This window comes from Salvelinus fontinalis, chromosome 33, assembly GCF_029448725.1.
Source record: "Salvelinus fontinalis isolate EN_2023a chromosome 33, ASM2944872v1, whole genome shotgun sequence".
Lineage (NCBI taxonomy): Eukaryota > Metazoa > Chordata > Actinopteri > Salmoniformes > Salmonidae > Salvelinus > Salvelinus fontinalis.
Window position 1 is genome coordinate 49,927,591 of NC_074697.1, and position 26,548 is coordinate 49,954,138.

Here is a 26,548-nt window from a genome sequence, read left to right on the forward strand (position 1 = left end):
CCCCTCTTCTACTAAAAATGATCTACTCCGGTGGAGGCGGCTGAGGGGAGGACGCCTCATAATAATGGCCAGAACAGAGCACATGGAATGGCATAAATACATGGAAACCATGTGTTTGATACCATTTCACTAATTCCACTCCAGCCACTACCACGAGCCTGTCCTCCCCAATTAAGGTGCCACCAACCTCCTGTGATCTACTGTGCTTCCCCCCCCCCCCCCCCCCCCCCCCTCCTGTGTTGACCTTGAGCAGGAGTGCAATGCCTTCGGGAACGTCAACATCGATCGTGTGTTAAAAGGAGACACTCTGGTCATCCATGTAATGTTGGAGCACTACCAAGGACTGTACCACTGTGTGGTCACTTATGAGACCAAAGGAAGAGCCATCAAATTCACCAGAGTGGTCAATGTAACCGCAGTGTGTAAGGCCTTTTTCACAACTCTCTGAACGTTTTGTAACTATGAACGTTGCACTCTACATCCCTTTGTTAATGTTTGAGACCATGAAAGCGATTCAGTGATATGTTTTTGAATATTTCCCATAGTCAAGGTTTTATGGATAAATATCTGATCTCGCAACATGATAATGTCAAACTTTCAATAAGTGGGGGCGTCATTTCTCTTTTGTGTTTCTCTCAGCTCCCAGTGGTTTACCCAAACAGCCAAATATACTCAACCCTGCCAAGGAGCAACTCTATCCTGTCAAAAAAGGTAGGTAGAGATAGATTATTAGATACATCAGCATATCAATATATTGATCAAGATATACACGGTGTACAAAACATTAGGAACACTGCTCTTTCCATGACATAGACTGAGCAGGTGAAGGCTATGATCCCTTATTGATGTCACTTCAATCAGTGTAGATGAAGGGGAGGAGACGGGTTGAAGAAAGCTGTTTAATCATTGAGACAATTGGTGTGCCATGAGCAAGACAAAAGATTTAAGTGCCTTTGAACGGGTTATGGTACTAGGTGCCAGGCGCACCGGTTTGTGTCAAGAACTGCAATACTGCCGGGTTTTTCACTCTCAACAGTTTCCCGTGGGTATCAATAATGGTCCAACACACAAAGGGACTTCCAGACAACTTGACACAGAAAGAGATGAAAGGAGAATTGACAGCAGTACGATGACAAAGCATGTGTGAGAGAAATGGTGTACATACTAAAGATGTAGAAATACTGAAAAGCATATATATATATATATATATATATATATATATATATATATATATATATATATATAACTATTGGTTTATGCAGACCAGTTAGCAACATGCCAATTAGGCATCTATATACATACAGTTGAAGTCGGAAGTTTACATACACTTAGGTTGGTGTCATTACAAGTCATTTTTAAACCACTCCAAAGTTAACAAACTATAGTTTTGACAAGTCGGTTAAGACATGTACTATGTGGATGACACAAGTAATTTTCCCAACAATTGTTGACCGACACATTATTTCACTTATAATTCACTGTATCACAATTCCAGTGGGTCAGAAGTTTACATCCAGTAAGTTGACTGTGCCTTTAAACAGCTTGGAAAATTCCAGAAAATGATGTCATGGCTTTATAAGCTTCTGATAGGCTAATTGACATAATTTGAGTCAATTGGAGGTGTACCTGTGGATGTATTTCAAGGCCTACGTTCAAACTCAGTGCCTCTTTGCTTCACATCATAAGAAAATCAAAAGAAGTCAGCCAAGACCTCTGAAAAGAATTTGTAGACCTCCACAAGTCTGGTTCATCCTTGGGAGCAATTTCCAAATGCCTGAAGGTGCCACGTTCATCTGTACAAACACCATGCAGCCGTCATACCGCTTAGGAAGGAGACGCATTCTGTCTCCTAGAGATGAACTTACTTTGGTGCGAAAAGTGCAAATCAGGGGGGACTGGTGCACTTCACAAAATAGATGGCATCATGAGGCAGGAGAACTATGTGGATATATTGAAGCAACATCTCAAGACATCAGTCAGGAAGTTAAAGCTTGGTCACATATGGGTCTTCCAAACGGACAATGACCCCAAGCATACTTCCAAAGTTGTGGCAAAATGGCTTAAGGACAAGAAAGTCAAGGTATTGTAGTGGCCATCACAAAGCCCTGACCTCAATCCTATAGAAAAGTTGTGGTCAGAACTGAAAAAGCGTGTGCAAGTAAGGAGGCCTACAAGCCTGACTCAGTTACACCAGCTCTGTCAGGAGGAATGGGCCGAAATTCACCCAACTTATTGTGGGAAGCTTGTGGAAGGCTATCCGAAATGTTTGATCCAAGCTAAACAATTTAAAGGCAATGCTACCAAATACTAATTAAGTGTATGTAAACTTCTGACCCACTGGGAATGTGATGAAATAAATAAATGCTGAAATAATTTATTCTCTCTACTATTATTCTGACATTTCACATTCTTCAAATAAAGTGGTGATTCTAACTGACCTAAGACAGGGAATTTTTAACTTGGATTAAATGTCAGGAATTGTGAGAAAAAAAACTGAGTTTAAATGTATTTGGCTAAGGTGTATGTAACCTTCCGACTTCAACTGTATATATATCACTTAGAAATGTCCTTGTTTTTGAAAGAGAAGCACATTTTTAAAATGACATCAAATTGATCAGAAATACAGTGTAGACATTGTTAATCTTGTAAATTCCTATTGTAGGTGGAAACAGCAGATTTTTTTTTTTAGGTAATATCAACATTGGCGTACAGAGGCCCGTTATCTGCAACCATCGCTCCTGTGTTCCAATGGCACGTTGTGTTAGCAAATCCAAGTTTTTCATATTAAAAGGATAATTGGTCATTATAAAACACTTTTGCAATTATGTTAGCACAGCTTAAAACTGTTGTGCTGATTAAAGAAGCAATACAACTGGCCTTCTTTAGACTAGTTGAGTATCTGGAGCATCAGCATTTGTGGGTTCGATTACAGGCTCAAAATGGCCAGAAACAAAGACCTTTCTTCCGAAACTCGTCAGTCTATTCTTGTTCTGAGAAATGAAGGCTATGCATGCGAGAAATTGCCAATAAACTGAAGATCTCATACAACGCTGTGTACTACTCCCTACTTCACTGAACAGCGCAAACTGGCTCTAACCAGAATAACCTTCTAGGCAGAGTTGCAAAGATAAAGCCATATCTCAGACTGGCCAATAAAAAGAAAAGATTAAGATGGGCAAAATAACACAGACACTGGGCTGAGGAACTCTGCCTAGAAGGCCAGCATCCCGGAGTCGCCAATGCACTGTTGACGTTGAGACTTGTTTTCCAGCTACAATAGTCACTTACAACATTAACAATGTCTACACTGTATGTCTGATCAATTTGATGGTATTTTAATGGACAAAAATGTAGCTTTTCTTTCAAAAACAAGGACATTTCTAAGTGACCCCAAACTTTTGAACGGGTGTGTGTGTGCGCGCGCGTACGTGCGTGTACACACACACACACACACACACACACACACACACACACACACACACACACACACACACACACACACACACACACACACACACACACACACACACACACACACACACACACACACACACATGACATACTGACCAGGTAAATCCAGGTGACAGCTATGATACCTTATCAGTGTAAGTTGTTAAATCCACTTCAATCAGTGTAGATGGGGAGGAGACGGGTTAAAGAAAGATTTTTAAGCCTGGAAACAATTGGATTGTGTATGTGTGCCATTCAGAGGGTAAATGGGCAAGACAAAAGAATTTAAGTCCCTTTGAACGGGGTAAGGTGCCAGGTGCACCGGTTTGTGTCAAGAACTGCAACGCGATTGGGTTTTTCACGCTCAACAGTCCACCACCCAAAGGACATCCAGCCCACTTGACACAACTGTAGGAAGCATTGGAGTCAACATGGGAAAAGCATCCCTGTGGAACGCTTTCAACACCTTGTAGAGTCAATGCCCTGTCAAATTTAGGCGGTGCTGAGGGCAAAAGGGGGTCCTTCTCAATATTAGGAAGGTGTTCCTAATGATTTGTACACTCAGTGCATATTACGATAAATCAAGTTAAACTTCTTCAACTCATACAATTCAGTTGAAGATCAGACCTTCCCACTTTTCGCTGTTGTGATCATCGAATTAGAATTAATACTAAGCCTATGGTTGTGACAGAGTTGTCTCAATAAATAGGAAAAAAATCAAAAAGCTGGATACTTTGATTTGTTTTCTAACAGCAAGGCTCAACTTAACTCAACATGGGGTGTAAACGTTTGACAACCTATTACACTTCATTGTGTGAAAATTGTCATATGTGAGGAAAGAATATCTGTATTTCACATGTTAGAATACTATCACCACATAGAATACAGTACATTTCCAACCTATTGACCAATTGTGGGTGCATGCTTTTTATACTGTTCAACATACCTTGTGTCAATTGAAGCTTATCCTCAATACTGACAAAACTAAACTAATGGTGTTTTCTAATGCAAGAAATAGACCTCTGAACCTTTCACCTGTTACTACCTGTCAGGGCAAGGAGATTGAGGTTGTAACCTCATAAATATCTTGGAATTCTAATTGATGACGGCCTCTCTTTTAAATTGCATATTCAACAACTTACAAAAAAAATTAGGCTGATATTGGGTTTTTATTTTAGGAATAAGGCCTGTTTTTCTTTTGAAGCCAGAAGGAGGCTAGTATCAGCTACATTTATTCCTTTACTAGACTATGGGGATATTTTATATATGAATGCTTCCCCTCAGTGTTTGAAATCAATTGACACCCTTTACCATGGTACTTTGAGATTTATTTTAAACTGCAAAACCCTTACGCACCACTGCACTTTGTATACCAGGGTTGGCTGGCCTTCTCTAGTCACTCGTAGGCTCAGTCACTGGTATACTTTTACTTACAAAGCCATTTTGGGTTTACTACCTTTTTATTTGGGCATTTTTATTGTTCAGAAATGTGGTGGTTACTCTCTTCGTTTGCTAGACTTTATCCTGCTAACTGTTCCAAATGTCCGAACTGAATTTGGTAAAAGGTCTTTTATGTACTCTGCGCCATCGTCTTGGAACACCTTACAAAATCATTTTAAACTGGAAGAACCTGTCCCGATTGGTGTTTTTTAAATCACTGATGAAGGATTTTGAGGCTGATTCCCTGACCTGTCAATGTTTTTAATTTGCTGTTTTTGATATTGTTATACTCTTGTGAATTCAATGGTTTTTACTAGATTACTTGTAGTTTTTCATGTTGTCTGTCTGTAATTTTTGTAATGACTTTGTGCTGCCTATCTTGGCCAGGACGCTCTTGAAAAAGAGATTTTAAATCTCAATGAGCCCTTCCTGGTTAAATAAAGGTTAAATAAATAAAATAAAATAAATGGTCTTGTGACTTCTGGGCCTCATTTAACATATTTCCCAGTGTTGCACCAATTAGTGTAGAGTGTTGTACCCGTTTAGCTGTTCTTTGATTGTGCCAATAATAATATTTCCCATCACAGGGGGCAGACCAAACTGACAGTTCCACATTTATTTGATTACTGGCAATCGAGTACAATCAATACCATTTCACAGAATGTTACTTGGATTTTTTTGTGAGTTGATGAGATTGGGTGATATTGTCATGGTAGCACAGTAGACAGTTCCCATGGTAATGCAGCAGAATTGATTGCCGTGGTGACTGTTGCAGGGTCAGAGGTGAATCTCACATGCAGGGTGTCATTGCCCTACCTGGAAGGACCCAGGGAGACCTGGTGGACCATCGATGGGAAGACTGTAGATCAGCTAGCTGATCCCCGCATCTCATTCACTTCTAGGTAAGTCTCATCCTCTTCTGTTACTTTATCTTCTCATTTCTATTCTTTTAGACAGTTATTTTTGTTTGTTTCTATCTATCCTCTCCTCTCATTCTTCTGTTACCTCTGTCCAATTTATCCCTTCCCTCCCCTCATCTCTCTCTCCTACAGGGTGGTGTTGAATTATTTTGAGGACTGGACAGTTGAGAATGTGCTCCGCATCCAGGACTTCAGCTCAGAGGACCTGACCAGAGAATACAACTGCTCCGGACGCAACGGCCAAGGTGTAGCGACCCGCAGGGCAGTGCTCGAAGAGGAGGGTGAGGAATGATTTAAAACACCAAAGAGCATAGCATGTGACATTTACAATATGACATTTGTTGATCATTTGTGTGGAAATGTGCTGGATAATGTGATATCGTATTAGTCACGATGGGGAAAGGGGTGTGTCGCTAGTGCTCCGCGGTTGATCTTGTGGACTGTTGTGTGGTCCGTGAGGACGTTTTCTGTTAAACGTTACTAATGCTTTTGTACTAAAATATCTGTTTTTAAGCCTAGGCATTGGGCTTGAGTTTGTTAAAAGAAACTAAGTCATATAGATAGAAAAGTGTGTGTGCGCGCCTTAGAGGCCTGTTCTAACTGTTCTGTGTGTGTAGAATGAACCCGTGATGTCTGGGCACTCAGCCAAGACTTGACAGAAACTGACTGGCTCCTCTTAAGTTAACTGGAGACAGAGTTAAATGTTATATCCTGCACACCAATGATATAGCTATTGTTCTGTTTGGAGCCCGTTTCGGGGCGAAAGATTCATGTTTTGTGTGTGACCAGTACGACCATCCATAATCTGGGCCGAAAGTCAAAGGCACTTGCTTGCCCAAATTGGGGTAACCGTTGAGCTATTGTTAGAGGAAGTATGTCTGGAGTGACTTCCTGTCATTCTGACCCCTATTGTTCTCACTCAGTTGTAACAGACTGAGGCAACCTTTTCATCCAGTTGTCTCCTCTCACACACACATACACATACATAGGGTCACGTGTTTTGCAGATACTTGCATGGGGTAGTTTGACTATATAAATGCTCCTGTACTTTTTGTACAGGGGGCTCTCACTCCATTTCACCTGCATGGGGGGTGCGACCAGCCTCCTCGTTAAATATTAAATATGTGTAAAAATAAAAATTGAATTAAAACAAACAAGCTAAATGATCCTTAGTATGACCATCTTAAAACAATTCCATATGTCAGCATAGCACCCCCCCCCCCCCCTTTCCCCAACATCTTAGGCTCTAAAGAATTAACAAACAAAGTACAGTATATTGTCATTATCAATAGTTTTTCCAGTGAGTGCAGGTCACACCAATCCTGTAGCCTAGAAGAGCTGGCTCTATCACACAGGCCTTTCCCATTTTTTATGATTTTTTTTTGGGGGGGGGGATAAGCAGGCATAACAGTGAGGGAGAGCAGGATGAGACATACAGGTCGGAGGGTTTGGATTTGATTTAAGGCTACCACAGGACTGAGGGCAACATTTTCGTAGTGCAAAATAATTGTGCAAAGTGCTAAAATTACAATAAACCTCGTTGTGATCAGCGTGATTACATTTTCAACTTTTTCTTCAACAATGTGCTTTATAAAAAGAGGAAACTATAGATGTATTGCTCGGTTTACAAAATTCTTGTTAAATCATACTGCGACATTGGCCTCAATGGGAATCACCTGCCTAAATATAGAGTAGGTTAAATAAACAATTAGGTTTATGCTATTTTTCGCACTTTGCACAATTCTTTTGCACTGTGAAGATGTCGCCTTGAACAGTGGTACAGTATAAGCTGCAGGTGAGGGTGTTACCAACTAGGCCAGCCCGAGGCACCCAATTCTCTAATGAATTTTCAGTGTACCTGCCATCCGTGGAGCTGGGCTGTGGCCTGGGCGTGACTCTGTTCCTGATGCTGGTGCTGTTCGTGGTCTACCACATCTTCTGGCTGGAGCTGCTGCTGCTCTATCGCTCCTGGTTTGGAACCGACGAACGCTGTACAGGTGGGACACCGACTGTACAGACAGACCTTGCTAAGAAGAACCGGCTAGGGCCATTCGTTTTTCCTGACCACTTGACCTGGCCAAGAAAGTGTAGCTCCTGACCCTAATAATGACATCTCTGAAATATTTTTTTTTCTTCTTCTTACTATGTTTCTGCCTTCTCCCTCATTCAGACGACAAGGAGTATGACATCTACATCTCGTACGCGAGGAATAGCGAGGAGGAGCAATTTGTGCTCTTCACACTCCGCAGGGTCCTGGAGAATGAGCTGGGCTATACCGTCTGCATCTTCGACAGGGACAGCCTTCCTGGAGGGAGTGAGTATGGTCTATCTTCAGGCACTGATATCAGTATGGAAGAGTACAACAGCGGTATGAGGAGTGTATGAGAGAAAGGGGAACAGTGTGTAAGAATGAACCAGTGGGTAGGAATTGTGAGGGAGATGATTACAGACCGGTGATTTTTCCTGACCACAACCTGACCAGGAAAAACTCTCTAATAGCCTACAACCAGGGCCTGGTGTTTTCCCTGGTCATGTCACATGGTCAGCAAACCTCCCCTGGCCCTAACAATGACACATGCTATTACCATTAGAGGATTCGGAGGATTGGCCTGAATGAAGGCGCTGTGCTGAATCACTGATCTACAAATCATCTTGCATCCCGACTGACTCCTCGTTATGTGATCAAGATGAGTGAATCTGCATAGCGCCATTGCTCAGGCCGACCCCCTCAGAAGCGCTGTGTTACTGAGTGAGAATGGTGTGATCCCCTTCCCAGCCATCACTGACGAGACGCTGACCTTTGTGGGCCGCAGTCGCCGCGTCCTGGTGGTGCTCAGCCCAGGATACGGCCTCCAGGGGACCCAGGCCCTGCTGGAGCTCAAGGCAGGGCTAGACAGCATGGCGTGGGGTGGACATCTGCGGGTCATCCTGGTCCAGTATAAGCCCTTGAGGCGGGACGGCTGGGTGCGCGAGCTGAGGCGAGCGAGAGTAGCCCTGGTGTTGGTCCGATGGCAAGGGGACAAATCCAGCGATCTGTCCTCTAGGTTCTGGAAGCGACTCCGGGTGGAGCTACCTGTCAGAAGGATTAAAGACAAGCTACAGAGCCAAGATAGTAACGTTATACCACTGAAGAATATAGTTATAGACACATAGCGAGCATAATAACATAGTGGAGACGCAACTCGCACTTAGAATACAGAATGGCATAGCATATATGTGACATACGCACGCCCGCCCGACCACACACACACACCATTGTTCCATTATTACACTGTCGTTTTGTTTCCTTTTTGTGAGTGAGAAACCATTCATCCATTTGTTTTGTATTCTGTTAAATGCTCTTTTGAAAGGGTCTCGCATTGTCTCATTTTGTATACTTTCATATGTAAATATTTATCTGAATAAATGCATTTTTTTCATATCTCAATATCCATGTCATTTAATTTCATTACATTTTCATTAATGTTTGTCATATTATGCATAATCTTTCACATGACTGTGTTTGGAGTTGCTGGTTGAATATATATTTCTGGAAGGTGATATGATAGCTATGAGTATGTGCATTTGTCATTGTTTTTGATAATGGAAAATATACAGGCTGATATTCAGGCGAACATGCCATACCAATGTCTAATTAGTGTCTTTAATCAGTGTGATTAATGTGCACAGTTTGGAGGGGAGTCCACTTGTTAGTGATTAGTAAGTTTTCACACTACGTTCCTTTTAAAGTACATCAAAACTATTGTCATTTTATTTGACTGTTGGAAAAAATCTAGCTTTGCAGAATATCAAATCAAATTTTATTTGTCACATGAGCAGAACACAACTGGTGTAGACCTTACAGTGAAATGCTTACATACAAGCCCCTAACCAACAATGCAGTTTAAAAAATACAAATAAGAATAAGAAATAAAAGTAACAAGTAGTAAGTAGTTAAAGAGCAGCAGTACCAGTACAGAGTCAATGTGCGTGGGCACCGGCAAGTCGAGGTATTTGTGGTAATAAGTATATGAATGGTAGAGTTATTAAAGTGACTATGCATAGATAATAACAGAGAGCAGTGGTGTAAAAGGGGGGAGGCAATGCAAATAGTCTGGGTAGCCATTTGATTAGATGTTCAGGAGTCTTATTGCTTAGGGGTAGAAGTTGTTTAGAAGCCTCTTGGACTTAGACTTGCCGTGCGGTAGCAGAGAGAACGGTCTATGACTAGGGTGGCTGGAGTCTTTGACAATTTTTAGGGCCTTCCCCTGACACTGCCTGGTATAGAGGTCCTGGATGGCAGGAAGTGATGTACTGGGCCGTACGCACTATCCTCTGTAGTGCCTTGCAGTTGGAGGCCGAGCAGTTGCCATACCAGGCAGTGATGCAACCAGTCAGGATGCTCTCGATGGTGCAGCTGTAGAACCTTTTGAGCCTCTGAGGACCCATGCCAAATCTTTTCAGTCTCCTGAGGGGGAATAGGTTTTTGTTATGCCCTCTTCACGACTGTCTTGGTGTGCTTGGACCATGTTAGTTTGTTGGTGATGTGGACACCAAGGAACTTGAAGCTCTCAACCTGCTCCACTACAGCCCCGTTGATGAGAATGGGGGGCATGTTCGGTCCTCCTTTTCCTGTAGTCTACAATCATCTCCTTTGTCTTGATCACATTGAGGGAGAGGTTGTTGTCCTGGCACCACACGGCCAGGTCTCTGACCTCCTCCCTATAAGCTGTCTCGTCGTTGTCGGTGATCAGGCCTACCACTGTTGTGTCATCGCAATTTATTCATATTTTTTAAAACATTTTTCTCATTTACAACTGCGAACTGGCCAAGATAAAGCAAAGCAGTGTGACACAAACAAAAACAGAGTTACACATGGAGTAAACAAACAACAAACACAGTCAAGGGAGGTAAGGCAATAAATAGGTCATAGTGGCGAAATAATTACATTTGAGTCATTTAGCAGACACTCTTATCCAGAGCGACTTACAGTAGAGTGCATACATTTATTTTTATTTTTTATTACATACATTTTATTACATTTTACATACTGAGACAAGGATATCCCTACCGGCCAAACCCTCCCTAACCCGGACGACGCTATGCCAATTGTGCGTCACCCCACGGACCTCCCGGTTGCGGCCGGCTGCGACAGAGCCTGGGCGCGAACCCAGAGACTCTGGTGGCGCAGCTAGCACTGCGATGCAGTGCCCTAGACCAGTGCGCCACCCGGGAGGTCGTATAGCAATTAAACAGTATAGCAGTATAGCAATTAAACACTGGAGTGATAGATGTGCAGAAGATGAGTGTGCAAGTAGAGATAGTGGGGTGCAAAGGAGCAAAATAAATAACAGTATGGGGATGAGGTAGGTGGATGGGCTATTTACAGATGAGCTATGTACAGGTGCAGCGATCTGTGAGCTGCTCTGACAGCTGGTGCTTAAAGCTAATGAGGGACATATGAGTCTCCAGCTTAAGTGATTTTTGCAGTTCATTCCAGTCATTGGCAGCAGAGAACTGGAAGGAAAGGCGGCCGAAGGAAGAATTGGCTTTGGGGGCGACCAGTGAAATATACCTGCTGGAGCGCGTGCTACGGGTGGGTGCTGCTATGGTGACCAGTTAGCTGAGATAAGGCAGGGCTTTACCTAGCAAAGACTTATAGATGACCTGGAGCCAGTGGGTTTGGCGACGAATATGAAGCGAGGGCCAGCAAACGAGAGCGTACAAGTCGCAGTCGTGGGTAGTATATGGGGTTTTGGTGACAAAACGGATGGCACTGCGATAGACAGCATCCAATTTGCTGAGTAGATTGTTGGAGGCTATATTGTAAATGACACCGAAGTCAAGGATCGGTAGGATAGCCAGTTTTACGAGGGTTTGTTTGGCAGCATGAGTGAAGGATACTTTGTTGCGAAATAGGAAGCCAATTCTAGTTTACAGTCTAACCAGAAACCTAGGTATTTATAGTTGTCCACATATTCTAAGTCAGAACCGTCCAGAGTAGTGATGCTGGATGGGCGGGCAGGTGTGGGTAGCGATCGTTTGAATCGCATGCATATAGTTTTGCTTGCATTTAAGAGCAGTTGGAGGCCACGGAAGGAGAGTTGTATGGCATTGAAGCTCGTCTGGAGGTTAGGTAACACAGTGTCCAAAGAAGTTAGTTAACTTCTTTGGGGTATCCCCCCTTCTTCTCAATTTCCACCTAAAGACATACCCTAATCTAACTGCCTGTAGCTCAGGCTCAGAAGCAAGGATATGCATATTCTTGGTATCATTTGAAAGGAAACAGTCTGAATTTTGTGGAAATGTGAATTGAATATAAGAGAATATAACACAATAGATCTTTTATTGTTGCTGCATCATCTTTCAAATGACCAAGAACAGCCAAACATACAGATAGGATGCTGTGGATGATTTGAATGAAGAACATGAGATGGCAACAATAGCTGAGCAAAGTTTTAGACAGATAACTTCAAAAATGAGCGAGCTACATGACATTGAGCATGAAGTCACCCAGGTGTCCCACACAAATGTACCCAAGTGGCCAAATTGGTACAGTGATACATTTTGAAGGAAAGAACTATATACAAAATACATAAATGCTATTCTAACACACCCCCAAAAAATAAATATATATATATGTGAAAAAAATAATTTAAATAAATAATAATAAACAAACAAATAACAAGGGTAACTATTTACACATTTTCTATTTACAATATTGTGAAGACCCTCAGTCCTCTACACAATATTGTGCGGCTAGTGCCATGGCCCATAGCAGTCTCTTTCTGCTGTAAAGCAGAGGCTTACTGAACAGGTGGTGCAGGTGATGGGGCATTTCCTGTGACAAAGCGCACAACGACGTCTCCCTACTGTGCCCTTTTTGCCCTGAGGCACATTCATGCCTGCAGAGATGAATCTGGGCAGGTGAACACCCCTGGTTGGAGCAGAAGGTACTGCAGTGGACTTGCTGTAGCTAGCAAGCTCCTGGATGAGCAGCTCCCTGAAGGCTAGCTGTGAGATGGGGGGCTGTCTCTATCAATTTCCTCTATAATTTGGGTTAAATCTGTATACCTAGACTTTGTTTTAGCTTTTCCTGATTTATTCGCCATAATTTAAATATATAAACTTGTTGAAAATGCTATTGAATATGTACTGCTATGTGTTACACTCGTGGCTCCGTCAAGTAGAATTTGCAATGGCGAATGAACCTCTTTTACGCCAGAGTTTACGACAAAGGCTGGTCTTCAAACGTATAACCATTACATATTGCCGTTTACCTCAGCTCATTGGCTATCGTCCAAGCTAGATTTCAAGATGATCAGTGGTCATTGGGCCAAAATACAGTCAATCAACGATAGACCGGTCCTACCATTGGTGCGCAATGAGGTCATTGATTGGTGTCTTCAAATTGGTTTGTTTCGGTCAATACGTCCCGGGAAAAGAGCCATCATGTATGGTTGTAACAACCAGAGGATTGCAATGAAACCAACCATGACTGGATAAACGTTTGTTTAATGTGTGTAATTACCACGAATGCTTCGTCCAAAGTTGAATGAGACGGAAATCACGACGCAACCGGTTTACAAATGTTTCGTGTTAGGCTATAAAAATGGATTTTATCAAACAAAACGAACATTCACTGTGTAGTTAGGACACTTGGCATTGCCACCAGAGGAAGATCTTCAATGGTAAGCGATTTATTTTATTGTTATTTCTGACTTTCGTGACGCTAACGCTTGGTTGGAAAATGCTAGTAATAGTTGTGTGTGGGAAGCCGACCTCAGAAAATCACATGTTTGCTTTTGCAGTAAACCTTTTTGAAATCTGACACAGCGGCTGGATTAATAAGACGTTCATCTTTTAAATGATGAAAGATACATGTATTTACAAGAATGTTTAATACAACGAATGGTGTATTTAAAATGTTAGCTCTCTGCAGTTTCACCGGATGTTGGCCTGGTGGGACGTTAGCGTCTCACCTACCCTAGAGAAGTTAACACAGTGTCCAAAGAAGGGCCAGAAGTATACAGAATGGTGTTGTCTGCGTAGAGGTGGATCAGAGAATCACCAGCAGCAAGAGCGACAACATTGATCTATACAGAGAAAAGAGTCGGCCCGAGGATTGAACCCTGTGGCACCCCCATAGAGACTGGCAGAGGTCCGGACAACAGGCCCTCCAATTTGACACTCTGAACTCTGTCTGAGAAGTAGTTGTTGAACCAGGCGAGGCAGTCATTAGAGAAACCAACTCTGTTGAGTCTGCCGATAAGAATGTGGTGATTGACAGAGTCGAAAGCCCTGGCCAGGTCGATGAATACAGCTGCACAGTAATGTCTCTTATCGATGGCGGTTATGAAAGGACCTTGAGCGTGGCTGAGGTGCACCCATGACCAGCTCGGAATCCAGATTGCATTGCGGAGAAGGTACGGTGGGATTCGAAATGGTCGGTGATCTGTTTGTTAACTTCTCTGGGATATGTGGGACGCTAACGTCCCACTTGGCCAAAAGCCAGTAAAAATGCATAGCGCCAAATTCAAATAAATTACTATAAAAATCTAACTTTCATGAAATCACACATGAAAGATACCAAATTAAAGCTACACTTGTTGTGAATCCAGCTAACATGTCTGATTTCAAAAAGGATTTACGGCGAAAGCACACCAAACGATTATGTTAGGTCAGTACATAGCCACAGAAAAACACAGCCATTTTTCCAGCCAAAGAGGGGAGTTGCAGAAAGAGATAAAATGAATCACTAACCTTTGATGATCTTCATCAGATGACACTCATAGGACTTCATGTTACACAATACATGTATGTTTTGTTCGGTAAAGTTCATATTTATATCCAAAAATCGGAGTTTAGGCGGGACGCTACTGTCTCACTTGGCCAAAAGCCTGAGAAAATACAAAGCGCCATATTCAAATAAATTACTATAAAAATCAAACTTTCATTAAATCACACATGAAAGATACCAAATTAAAGCTACACTGGTTGTGAATCCAGGCAACATGTCAGAATTCAAATAGGCTTTTCGGCGAAAGCAAACAATGCTATTATCTGAGGATAGCACCATAGTAAACAGAGAGAGAATCATATTTCAACCCTGCAGGCGCGACACAAAACACAGAAATAAAAATATAATTCATGCCTTACCTTTGACGAGCTTCTGTTGTTGGCACTCCAATATGTCCCATAAACATCACAAATGATCCTTTTGTTCGATTAATTCCGTCGATATATATCCAAAATGTCCATTTATTTGGCGCGTTGGATCCAGACAAACACCGGTTCCAAATTGTGAAACGTGACTACAAAATATCCCAAAAGTTACCTGTAACTTTGCCAAAACATTTCAAACTACTTTTGTAATACAACTTTAGGTATTTTTTAAGATAAATAATCGATAAAATTGAAGACGGGATGATCTGTGTTCAATACAGGATTAAAACAAACTGTAGCTAGCCTTCTGGTCATGCGCCTCTAACAAACAGGACACAACAAGTGACCCTGATTCAAAATGGCCGTACTTCTTCATTACACAAAGGAAAAACCCTCAACCAATTTCTAAAGACTGTTGACATCCAGTGGAAGCGGTAGTAACTGCAAGAAGGTAAATTAGAAATCTGTATTCCCAATGAAAACTCATTGAAAAGAGAGTGACCTCAACAACAACAAATATCTGAATGGTTTGTCCTCGGGGTTTTGCCTGCTAAATAAGTTCTGTTATACTCACAGACATGATTCAAACAGTTTTAGAAACTTCAGAGTGTTTTCCATCCAAATCCACTAATAATATGCATATATTATATTCTGGGGATGAGTAGAAGGGAGTTGAATTTGGGTATGCTTTTCATCCAAATCCAAATGTGAAAATGCTGCCCCCTATCCTAGAGAAGTTAACTTGACTTTCGAAGACCTTAGAAAGGCAGGGTAGGATAGATATAGGTCTGTAGCAGTTTGGGTCTAGAGTGTCTCCCCCTTTGAAGAGGGTAATAACCGCGGCAGCTTTCCAATCTTTGGGGATCTCAGACGATACGAAAGGGAGGTTGAACAGGCTAGTAATAGGGGTTGCAACAATTTCAGGGGATACTTTTAGAAACAGATGGTCCAGATTGTCTAGCTCGGCTGATTTGTAGGGGTCCAGATTTTGCAGCACTTTCAGAACATCAGCTATCTGGATTTGGGTGAAGGAGAAATGGGGGAGGCTTGGGCAAGTTGCTGTGGGCGGCGCAGTGCTGTTGACCGGGGTACGGGTAGCCAGGTGGAAAGCATGGCCAGCCGTAGAAAAATGCTTATTGAAATTCTCAATTATCACGGATTTATCGGTGGTGACAGTGTTTCCTAGCCTCAGTGCAGTGGGCAGCTGGGAGGAGGTGCTCTTATTCTCCATGGACATTACAGTGTCCCAGAACTTTTAGGAGTTTGTGCTACAGGATGCAAATTTCTGTTTGAAAAAGCTAGCCTTTGCTTTCCTAACTGCCTGTGTATATTGGTTCCTAACTTCCATGAAAAGTTGCATATCGCGGAGGTTATTCGATGCTAATGCAGTACGCCACAGGATGTTTTTGTGCTCGTCAAGTGCAGTCAGGTCTGTAGTGATCCAAGGGCTATATCTGCATGCTTATTTAAATATCACAATGCGGTTTTATTGAATGTTGCCCATAGTGTCATTGTGCCATCCTGGTAGGTTCCTAAGGTGAGTCTCTCTCTCCTAGATGTGTCAGAGGCTGTCCTCAGGTGTATGCAGTCAAGCCGCCGGCTCCTGGTGGTCCTGAGCCCTGCCTACCTGACAGAGAAGAGTGTCAGCCTGCTGGAGTGTCGCTTGGGCCTCTACATCCAGCTTACCAGCCACGCCCACATCATCACAGTCCTTTACAGCCCCCTCCCGAGACTACTGGCCTCTTGCACTGAGGCCAAGCAGCTACGCCGCAGTACCGCCACTATCACCTGGAGGGGACGCCAGTCGGAGCCGTCCACCTCTCGCTTCTGGAAGCACCTGCGCCTGGCCCTGCCTGTGAGACCGCTGGCTCTGGGGAGGAGGCTCATCGACAGCACCTCGTCCCACTCCGACCTGGCCACTTCTTTGGGCCAGCAGCGTCAGCCGCAGGGTGCCGCCGGGCCACAGAGACAGAGGGGTGGCAAGAGTGCAGCAAGCAGCGGTGGCAGAGGCAGGGGGCGCAAGTGGAGGATACAGAGGATACAGGAGGCGCGCAGCAGAGAGATGTGGAAGGCGGGCCACGGTAAGAACTGTAGAGTGTGTGTGAGAGAGCCTCGTGGCGTCTTGGGTAGGGCGGCTGTGAAGACCCAGCATCCACATCAACCCATAGCAAACAGTGACAGACCTGAGACCCAACCAAGACTTCAACCAAGCAGCACAGAGACCGAACCAGAACTACATCCAAGCAGCACAACGACCCAAGTAGGACTCGACCCTAAGAGTACTGAAACTCCAGCAGAACAACCACATCCTTCCCCTAGCCAACCACAGATCTCTGACAACTGTGCGTGCGACCTACAGTAGATAACAATAAAAGCAACAATATCAGGCATGGCTGTGCATTGTAGAACACTGTCTGAAGACAGGGGCAACTGCAATAAACTTGACTTACAACTTGCGAAATGCCAAAGACACATCGGCTTGGAATAGCAGAGGAGACAACTTTGTTTCTTAAGTGGAGAAATGTGGAAAGTCAATTTTATGGGTATGTAATGAAAAACATTTGACATTAAATATAAAAGTCCAGTGTTTGTGATTGATTGTCTGTTCTGTATGTCATTTGGTTCTTCACTGACCTATCGAAGACGTCACTCGTTCACCATTCACTGACCTGGGTTGGTTTGTCTCCCATCTGTTTGTTGGGGGAAGGGGGTGGGTGGGTGATTAGCAACCAGGCAACCAGGCTTCTGGGACAATGAGGACCATAAAAGATTAGAGATTGTTGGAACTGACTGACAGATACTACCTGTCCAAGCAAACTGCACTGTGCTGAGTGTTTCTAGATTATCATAATATACTCTATCTAGTGTCCATTTTGCTTCTTTGGTGGTCCTTTGAGCCCATGACAAATGGTACTCAAATTTGGTTCAGAAATCCATACAACTTTATCAATGCAAGTTTTTTAAGACTGTGTTCGGATGGGCCATACAACAATTTCCCGTCTCAATGAATATGCAATTCAATAGAACTCAATAGAATGAATTATACAGGAACCATAACCTTGTCGCAATGTCATTATAGTGTATTTCCTTATGAAATTAATGTGTTGTATTGAATGAGGGTTATATTATCAAAAGCTGTACCCTTTTTCCATATGGATCACAGATTGAGGCAAGTGCAATGACGACATACTGTACAGTGCAATGAAACACATTCACAATGCTGAAGGGCAGAAAAAGAGTCGACAAAGGGAGGGAGACAGAATATCGTGCTGGGTGGGAGAGTCTGTTTTCTCAATGGCTGCTTTCAGTGAAGGGGCTAATTTCCTTCCATTGAGGAAAATTGCACACACATTGAAGGGAATAGTTTAAGCTTGCACCTGAATAGTGCAGGAGACAGTACCTCTTTAGTCACTACACATATTATTTAAACAGGTAAGTCTCGTTGAGAAATATAATCATTTTTCAAGAAACCTGGAAATTGATTTGATCAACCTTAGATCCAATTAGAGCATGAGCAAGGCAGACATTTACATAATCACTACTCAGATTGAGTGGGAGTAAATTGGTTTAGAAGTATACAGTCGTGGCCAAAAGTTTGGAGAATGACACAAATATACATTTTCACAAAGTCTGCTGCCTCAGTTTCTAGGATGGCAAATTTGCATATACTCCAGAATGTTATGAAGAGTGGTCAGATGAATTGCAATTAATTGCAAAGTCCCTCTTTGCCATGCAAATGAACTGAATCCCCCAAAAACATTTCCACTGCATTTCAGCCCTGTCACAAAAGGACCAGCTGACATCATGTCAGTGATTCTCTCGTTAACAAAGGTGTGAGTGTTGGCGAGGACAAGGCTGGAGATCACTCTGTCATGCTGATTGAGTTTGAATAACAGACTGGAAGCTTCAAAAGGAGGGTGGTGCTTGGAATCATTGTTCTTCCTCTGTCAACTATGGTTACCGGCAAGGAAACGTGCCGTCATCATTGCTTTGCACAAAAAGGGCTTCACAGGCAAGGATATTGCTGCCAGTAAGATTGCACCTAAATCAACCATTTGATCGGATCATCAAGAACTTCAAGGAGAGCAGTTCAATTGTTGTGAAGAAGGCTTCAGAGCGCACAAGAAAGTCCAGCAAGCGCCAGGACTGTCTCCTAAAGTTGATTTAGCTGCGGGATTGGGGCACCACCAGTACAGAGCTTGCTCAGGAATGGCAGCAAAGGTGTGAGTGCATCTGCATGCACAGTGAGGCAAAGACTTTTGGAGGATGGCCTGGTGTCAAGAAGGGCAGCAAAAAAGCCACTTCTCTCCAGGAAAAACATCAGGGACAGACTGATATTCTGCAAAAGGTACACGGATTGGACTGCTGAGGACTGGGGTAAAGTAATTTTCTCTGATGAATCCCCTTTCCGATTGTTTGGGGCATCCGGAAAAAGCTTGTCCGGAGAAGACAAGGTGAGCGATACCATCAGTCCTGTGTCATGTCAACAGTAAAGCATCCTGAGACCATTCATGTGTGGGTTGCTTCTCAGCCAAGGGAGTGGGCTCACTCACAATTCTGCCTAAGAACACAGCCATGAATAAAGAATGGTACCAACACATCCTACGAGAGCAACTTCTCCCAACCATCCAGGAACAGTTTGATGACGAACAATGCCTTTTACAGCATGACAGAGCACCTTGCCATAAGGCAAAAGTGATAACTAAGTGGGTCGGGGAACAAAACATCGATATTTTGGGTCCATGGCCAGGAAACTCCCCAGACCAACCTGTTAGGCTGGCTGGCCCTATGTCGGTACACTTATGACAACATCCAGCTCAATTGCAGGGCGCGAAATTCAAAATCTATTTTTTTTAAATATTTAACTTTCACACATTAACAAGTCCAATACAGCACAAACTTTTCCCCCTTTAACGAGTCCGACGAGCCCGATGTGAATGACATACTGCTATCCGGGCCCAGATTCCCGTCATTTGCGTGAAGAAAAGGCAGAGAAAAAGGGTCCGGAGGGCGGGCTGCATTCTGAGAATTCATAGGCGTTCGAATAAACCCCCACTGCCTTCCGTTCTGGTAGAAAACGTGCAATCTTTGAAAAATAAAATCGATGACCTACACGGAAGATTAAAACATTCAAAACTGTCATGCTTATGCTTCAGAGTCGTGGCTGAACGACGACATTATCAACATGGGCTGGTTATATGCTGTATCGGCAGGATAGAACAGCTGCGTCTGGTTAGACAAGGGGTGGCGGAATATTTATTTTGTAAATAACAGCTGGTGCACAATACCTAAGGAAGTCTCAAGGTTTTGCTCGCCCGAGGTAGAGTATCTCATGATAAGCTGTATACCACAACTCTAAGTAGATTGTTTCATCTATATTTTTCGGAGCTGTCTACATACCACCACAGACTGATGCTGGGACTAAGACCGCACTCAATGAGCTGTATTCCGCCATAAGCAAAATGAAAACGCTCACCCAGAGGCGGTGCTCCTAGTGGGCAGGGACTTTAATGCAGGGAAACTTAAATCCGAAACTTAAAAAAAACTCTGGATCACCTTTACTCCACACACAGAGATGCATATAAAGCTCTCACTTGCCCTCCATTTGGCAAATCTGACCATAATTCTATCCTCCTGATTCCTGCTTACAAGCAAAATGTAAAGCAGGAAGCACCAGTGACTCGGTCTATAAAAAAGAGGTCAGATGAAGCAGATGCTAAGCTACAGGACTGTTTTGCTAGCACAGACTAAAATATGCTCCTGGATTCCTCCGATGGCATTGAGGAGTACACCACATCAGTCATTGGCTTCATCAATAAGTGCATTGATGACGTCGTCCCCGCAGTGACCGTACGTACATACCCCAACCAGAAGCCATGGATTACAGGCAACAGCCACACTGAGCTAAAGGTTAGAGTTGCCGCTTTCAAGGAGCGGGACTCTAACCCGACGAACCCGACGAACCTTCCGATGCCCTCCGAGGGAGGGTCAAACAGGCAAAGCATCAATACAAGACTATGATCGAATCGTATTACACCGGCTCTGACACTCGTCTGCAGGCTAAAGTTAAATCTAGACTTGGTTTCCTCTATCGTAATTGCTCCTCTTTCTCCCCAGCTGCCAAACTAACCCTGATTCAGATGACCATCCTACCCATGCTAGTTTACGGAGACATAATTCATAGATCGGCAGGTAAGGGTGCTCTCGAGCGGCTAGATGTTCTTTACCATTCGGTCATCAGATTTGCCACCAATGCTCCTTATAGGACACATCAATGCACTCTATACTCCTCTGTAAACTGGTCATCTTTGTATACCTGTCGCAAGACCCACTGGTTGATGCTTATTTATAAAACCATCTTAGGCCTCACTCTCCCCTATCTGAGAAATCTACTGCAGCCCTCATACTCCACATACAACACCCATTCTGCCAGTCACATTCTGTTAAAGGTACCCAAAGTAGACACATCCCTGGCTCGCTCCTCTTTTAAGTTCGCTGCAGATAGCGACTGGAACGAGCTGCAACAAAGACTCAAACTGGACAGTTTTATCTCAATCTCTCCATTCAAAGACTCAATCACAGACACTCTTACTGACAGTTGTGGCTGCTTTGTGTGATGTATTGTTGTCTCTATTTTCTTGCCCTTTGTGCTGTTGTCTGTGCCCAATAATGTTTGTACCATGTTTTGTGCTGCTACCATGTTGTGTTGTCATGTGTTGCTGCTTGTTATATTGTCTTATGTCTCTCTTTATGTAGAGTTGTCTCGCTTGTTGTGATGTGTGTTTTGTCCTATATTTATATTGTATTTATTTTTTATTTTTAATCCCAGGCCCCTGTCCCTGCAGGAGGCTTTTTGCCTTTTGATAGGCCATCATTGTAAATAAGAATTTGTTCTTAACTGACTTTCCTGGTTAAATAAATAAATAGAAAACTTTACAAAATTCAGACTGCAATGCTTTTATTTCATTTTTTTTTTTAAATGCACGAATACAATTGCTCACTGTTCGTTGTTGGCATGTCCTGCCTAAGTTTGCCCACTTTGCCAATTCAGTAAAATAATTGGCAACATCAAATGGTTTTGTGATGAATAAGCCATCTGATTCGATGAAAGACAGACTTGAATTTGTCTTTCTGCCCATAATTTAATTTAAAGTACTCAAGTTGTTTTTCCATCATTCTTTATATCATCGATCTTGGCTTCATAATACAGTTTCTTCTTCGTTTTGTTGAGTTTAGTCACATCATTTCTCAATTTGCAGTAAGTAAGCCAGTCAGATGTGCAGCCAGACTTATTAGCCACTCCTTTTGCCCCAAATTCAATCATACCATTTTTTTTAGTCCTCATCAATCCATGGAGCCTGAACAGTTCAACCAGTCAGTTTCTTAACAGGTGCATGTTTATCAATAATTGGACGAAGCAATTTCATAAATTAATCAAGTGCAGCGTTTGGATGCTCCTCATTAATCACATCAGACCAACAAATATTTTTAACATCATCCACATAAGAGTCACAGCAAAATCTTTTGTATGATCTCTTAAACATTATTTTAGGCCCAGCTGTTGGAACTTTGGCTTTCTGGATATAGCCACTATATTGTGATCACTGCATCCAATGGGTACAGATACATATTTAGAACAAGGTTCTAAAGTATTAGTAAAAATGTTGATGATCTTGTTCCTGTAGTGTTTAGAAACACCCTGGTAGGTTGATTAATAACCTGAACCAGATTACAGGCACTGGTTACATTAAGAAGCTTCTTCTTGAGCGGACAGCTTGATGAAAACCAGTCAATATTCAGGTCCCCAAGAAAGTAGACCTCTCTGTTTACATCACATATACTATCAAACATTTCACACATATTATTTAGATACTGACTGTTAGCACTTGGTGGCCTATAGCAACACCCCAAAAGAAAAGGTTTTAGATGAGCCAAGTGAACCTGCAACCACAACACTTGTGTAACGATCGTCGTCTTCGTCGGATGAGGAATAGGAAGGATCGGACCAAAACGCAGCGTGGTGAGTGTCCATGTTAATTTTAATAAATAAACAGAATACTGCAATAACAAAAAAAAAACAAAGAGAGTGAACGAAACAAAACAGTTCTGTAAGGTGAAGACACACAAAACAGAAAACAACTACCCACAAACACAGGTGGGAACAGGCTACCCAAGTATGGTTCTCAATCAGAGACCAGGCCAAACACATAGATATACAAAACATAGAACACCAGACATAGAATGCCCACCCAAACTCACGCCCTGACCAACCAGAATAGAGACATAAAAAAGATCTCCAAGGTCAGGGCGTGACAACTTGACATAAGATCTTCTCTAAGCATTACAGGGATATGGCTCTGAATATATACAGCAACACCTCCCACATAAGCAGTTCTGTCTCTTCTATAGATGTTATATCCTTGTATTGCTACTGCTGTATCATCACATGAATTATCTAAGTGAGTGTCAGAAATGGCTAATAGATGAATGCAATCTGATGTCAGCAAGTTATTACATTTCATGAACCTTATTTCTAAGGCCACATATATTCATATGGGCTAGTGGTCTTTTGAGGTTTGATCTTGATTCTTATATTTCCTTTTGGTGGACGTTTCTGTGATATACAGTCGAAGTCGGAAGTTTATGTACACCTTAGCCGAATACATTTAAACTCAGTTTTTCACAATTCCTGACATTTAATCCTAGTAAAAATTCCCTGTCTTAGGTCAGTTAGGATCACCACTTTATTTTAAGAATGTGAAATGTCAGAATAATAGTAGAGAGAATGATTTATTTCAGCTTTTATTTCTTTCATCACATTCCCAGTGGGTCAGAAGTTCACATACACTCAATTAGTATTTGGTAGCAGTGCCTTTAAATTGTTTAACTTGGGTCAAATGTTTCAGGTAGCCTTCCACAAAAAGTTTGTGGGCAGAAGTGAAAAAGCGTGTGCGAGCAAGTAGGCCTACAAACCTGACTCAGTTACACCAGCTCTGTCAGGAGGAATGGGCCACAATTCACCCAACTTATTGTGGGAAACATTGAGGTCAGGGCTTTGTGATGGCCATTCCAACACCTTGACTTTGTTGTCCTTAAGCCATTTTGACACAACTTTGGAAGTAAGCTTGAGGTCATTGTCCATTTGGAAGACTCATTTGCAACCAAGCTTTAACTTCCTGACTGATGTCTTGAGATGTTGCTTCAATATATCCACATAATTTTCCTGCCTCATGATGCCATCTATTTTGTGAAGTGCACCAGTCCCTTATGCAGCAAATCACCCCCACAACATAATGCTGCCACCCCCGTGCTTCACGGTTGGGATGGTGTTCTTCGGCTTGCAAGCCTCCCCCTTTTCCCTCCAAACATAACGATGGTCATTATGGCCAAACAGTTCTTATTTTGTTTCAACAGCAAGAGGACATTTCTCCAAAAAATACGATCTTTGTCCCCATGTGCAGTTGCAAACCGTAATCTGGATTTTTTTATGGCAGTTTTGGAGCCGTGGCTTCTTCCTTGCTGAGCGGCCTTTCAGGTTATGTCGATATAGGACTCGTTTTACTGTGGATATAGATACTTTTTTACCTGTTTCCTCCAGCATCTTCACAAGGTCCTTTGCTGTTGTTCTGGGATTGATTTGCACTTTTTGCACCAAAGTAAGTTTATTTCTAGGAGACGGAACGCGTCTCCTTCCTGAGCGGTATGATGCCTGCCTGGTCCCATGGTGTTTATACTTGCGTACTATTGTTTGTACAGATGAATGTGGTACCTTCAGGCGTTTGGAAATTGCTCCCAATTGCTCCTAAAATGGTGTCTCGATTATCGAAGCAAATGATCCTGGAAATAATGTTGAGGTTTTCCAGAGACATTGTTGCACGGAAAAGTTCTTTGCCAGTTCCTGCATCTCACAGGGATTTTATGGATTCCCCATTGGATCTGAAAACACCAGCAAGGATAAGAAACCCAAAGTATGCATGTAAATGAGTTTGGTCCATCTCCTTCCATCTCTCTCCAAAAACATGCCTTCCCTCCAAATTAATGCAGTCCAGAATGATTTTCTGGATGGTGTCTGGGATGAACAGTTCTGGGTCCTGGGGCTGGCTGTGTCAATCTCATCCTCTTCTTCCAACTCACTGTCAGACTCAGAGACATGATCCTCATATTCAGAAATTCTTCATCTTCCAAAGTGGAAGACGCTCCTTCCACACTAGCTTCTCTCTCTGCAAAAAACATTTCTAAGGCCCTCTAAGCAGAGATGATTTTTTCCATACTGATTGATTGTGGTAAGGAGCCACAAAAAAGCTATGGGGCAAAAAAATATTTAGTCAGCCACCAATTGTGCAAGTTCTCCCACTTAAAAAGATGAGAGAGGCCTGTAATTTTCATCATAGGTACACTTCAACTATGACAGACAAAATGAGGGAAAAAAATCCAGAAAATCAACACCCCACGTCTACCCCTCTTGCCCTACCAACCCCCACCTCACCCCCCATAGATACACTATGGCACAAATCACTTCCTCATTATAGTTCTGATGTAATGTAAGCTACCCGCCCCGTCCTCCCCACTGGCAATGGCCTTGACATTAAAAACTGATAAGACAACCACTGACTTTAAGTGTTTTACTCTCATGGTATAGGTCTGCATTGGTGTTGGGATTGCTAACTGCTGACATTAGAGTTTACACACATACTTACAGAAGACTAAGAGTAAAGTTGAATTGATTATATTTTAATTCACAAATGACTCGATTTTAATCCACGATGTTGAAAGCACATGGACATTGTTCAATTGTCAATTCCACTGCAGAAAAATGTAATCTGACACCAATACCGGTAGCTATGGTCTGAGAGGGATCAAGAAGAACAGAACCTCAGTAACACAACAGCATTGCAATGCCTTCTCAAAAAACGTGGTTATTTCATTATCAATTTTACCATCCATGATAATGTCAAGGAAATACAAAATAATACTGGCCAATGCCATGTGCAAATTATAAAACATCATTAGATGACATATACAGTATGTCCCTACTCTTATACCTTATACGGGGTAACTTGTCAGATATAAATGGCTACAGCATTATATGAGTTTAGGAGTGCACTTTGTATCTGAGAGCACATGCATGATACATTGGAGTTCATCACATAAGAATGCACAAGGATTTCAAGTCGAGTTTGACATGGAAATTGCTTGTCATCGGGACGTAATTGACACGATCATATAAAATATAAAGGCTTATGAGTGTGATAAGATGAGGTTGGAGTGCATTGTTGGAATACAATAATTCATGATCAGCTTTTCTGGTATCATGTGGGGCCTGAGTTGGAGATAATCTTTCGAATTCACAATATAAAATACAAATATTACGTTGGGTGGTGTCAATTGAAAATGTTTCAAAGAAATGGCACTTTTCGATCCTTAAATTGGAATGTCAACTCATCTCCTAAATAAAGCTGAATTTAAATGGACTTGATCCCAAACCCTGAAGAGAGAAGTTATGAATGGGGAAAGGGGACGAGGGTGAACAGGAGACTGAGGACATGAGACGTGGATAGGGGATAGGTTGAACAGAGGGGAATGATACATTGGAG

At 42.5% G+C, this 26,548-nt stretch overlaps 1 protein-coding gene across 2 annotated transcripts in view; it reads left to right on the forward strand.

The window, feature by feature from the left end:
• The window catches only part of LOC129832484 (interleukin-1 receptor accessory protein), a 45,598-nt gene extending 27,935 nt beyond the window's left edge, over positions 1-17,663 (forward strand). Inside the window, exons 5-11 of one of the 2 annotated variants that reach the window (XM_055896594.1) lie at positions 254-422; positions 640-711; positions 5,666-5,792; positions 5,943-6,091; positions 7,664-7,807; positions 7,981-8,124; positions 8,587-9,231. In XM_055896594.1, the coding sequence (XP_055752569.1) occupies positions 254-422; positions 640-711; positions 5,666-5,792; positions 5,943-6,091; positions 7,664-7,807; positions 7,981-8,124; positions 8,587-8,963 (1,182 nt within the window). In that variant the 3' untranslated portion in view covers positions 8,964-9,231. Of the gene's footprint in view, positions 1-253; positions 423-639; positions 712-5,665; positions 5,793-5,942; positions 6,092-7,663; positions 7,808-7,980; positions 8,125-8,586; positions 9,232-16,510 lie in introns of those variants that run through there. The other variant, XM_055896595.1, reaches the window with a different exon arrangement.
• The last annotated feature ends 8,885 nt before the right edge of the window (positions 17,664-26,548 follow it).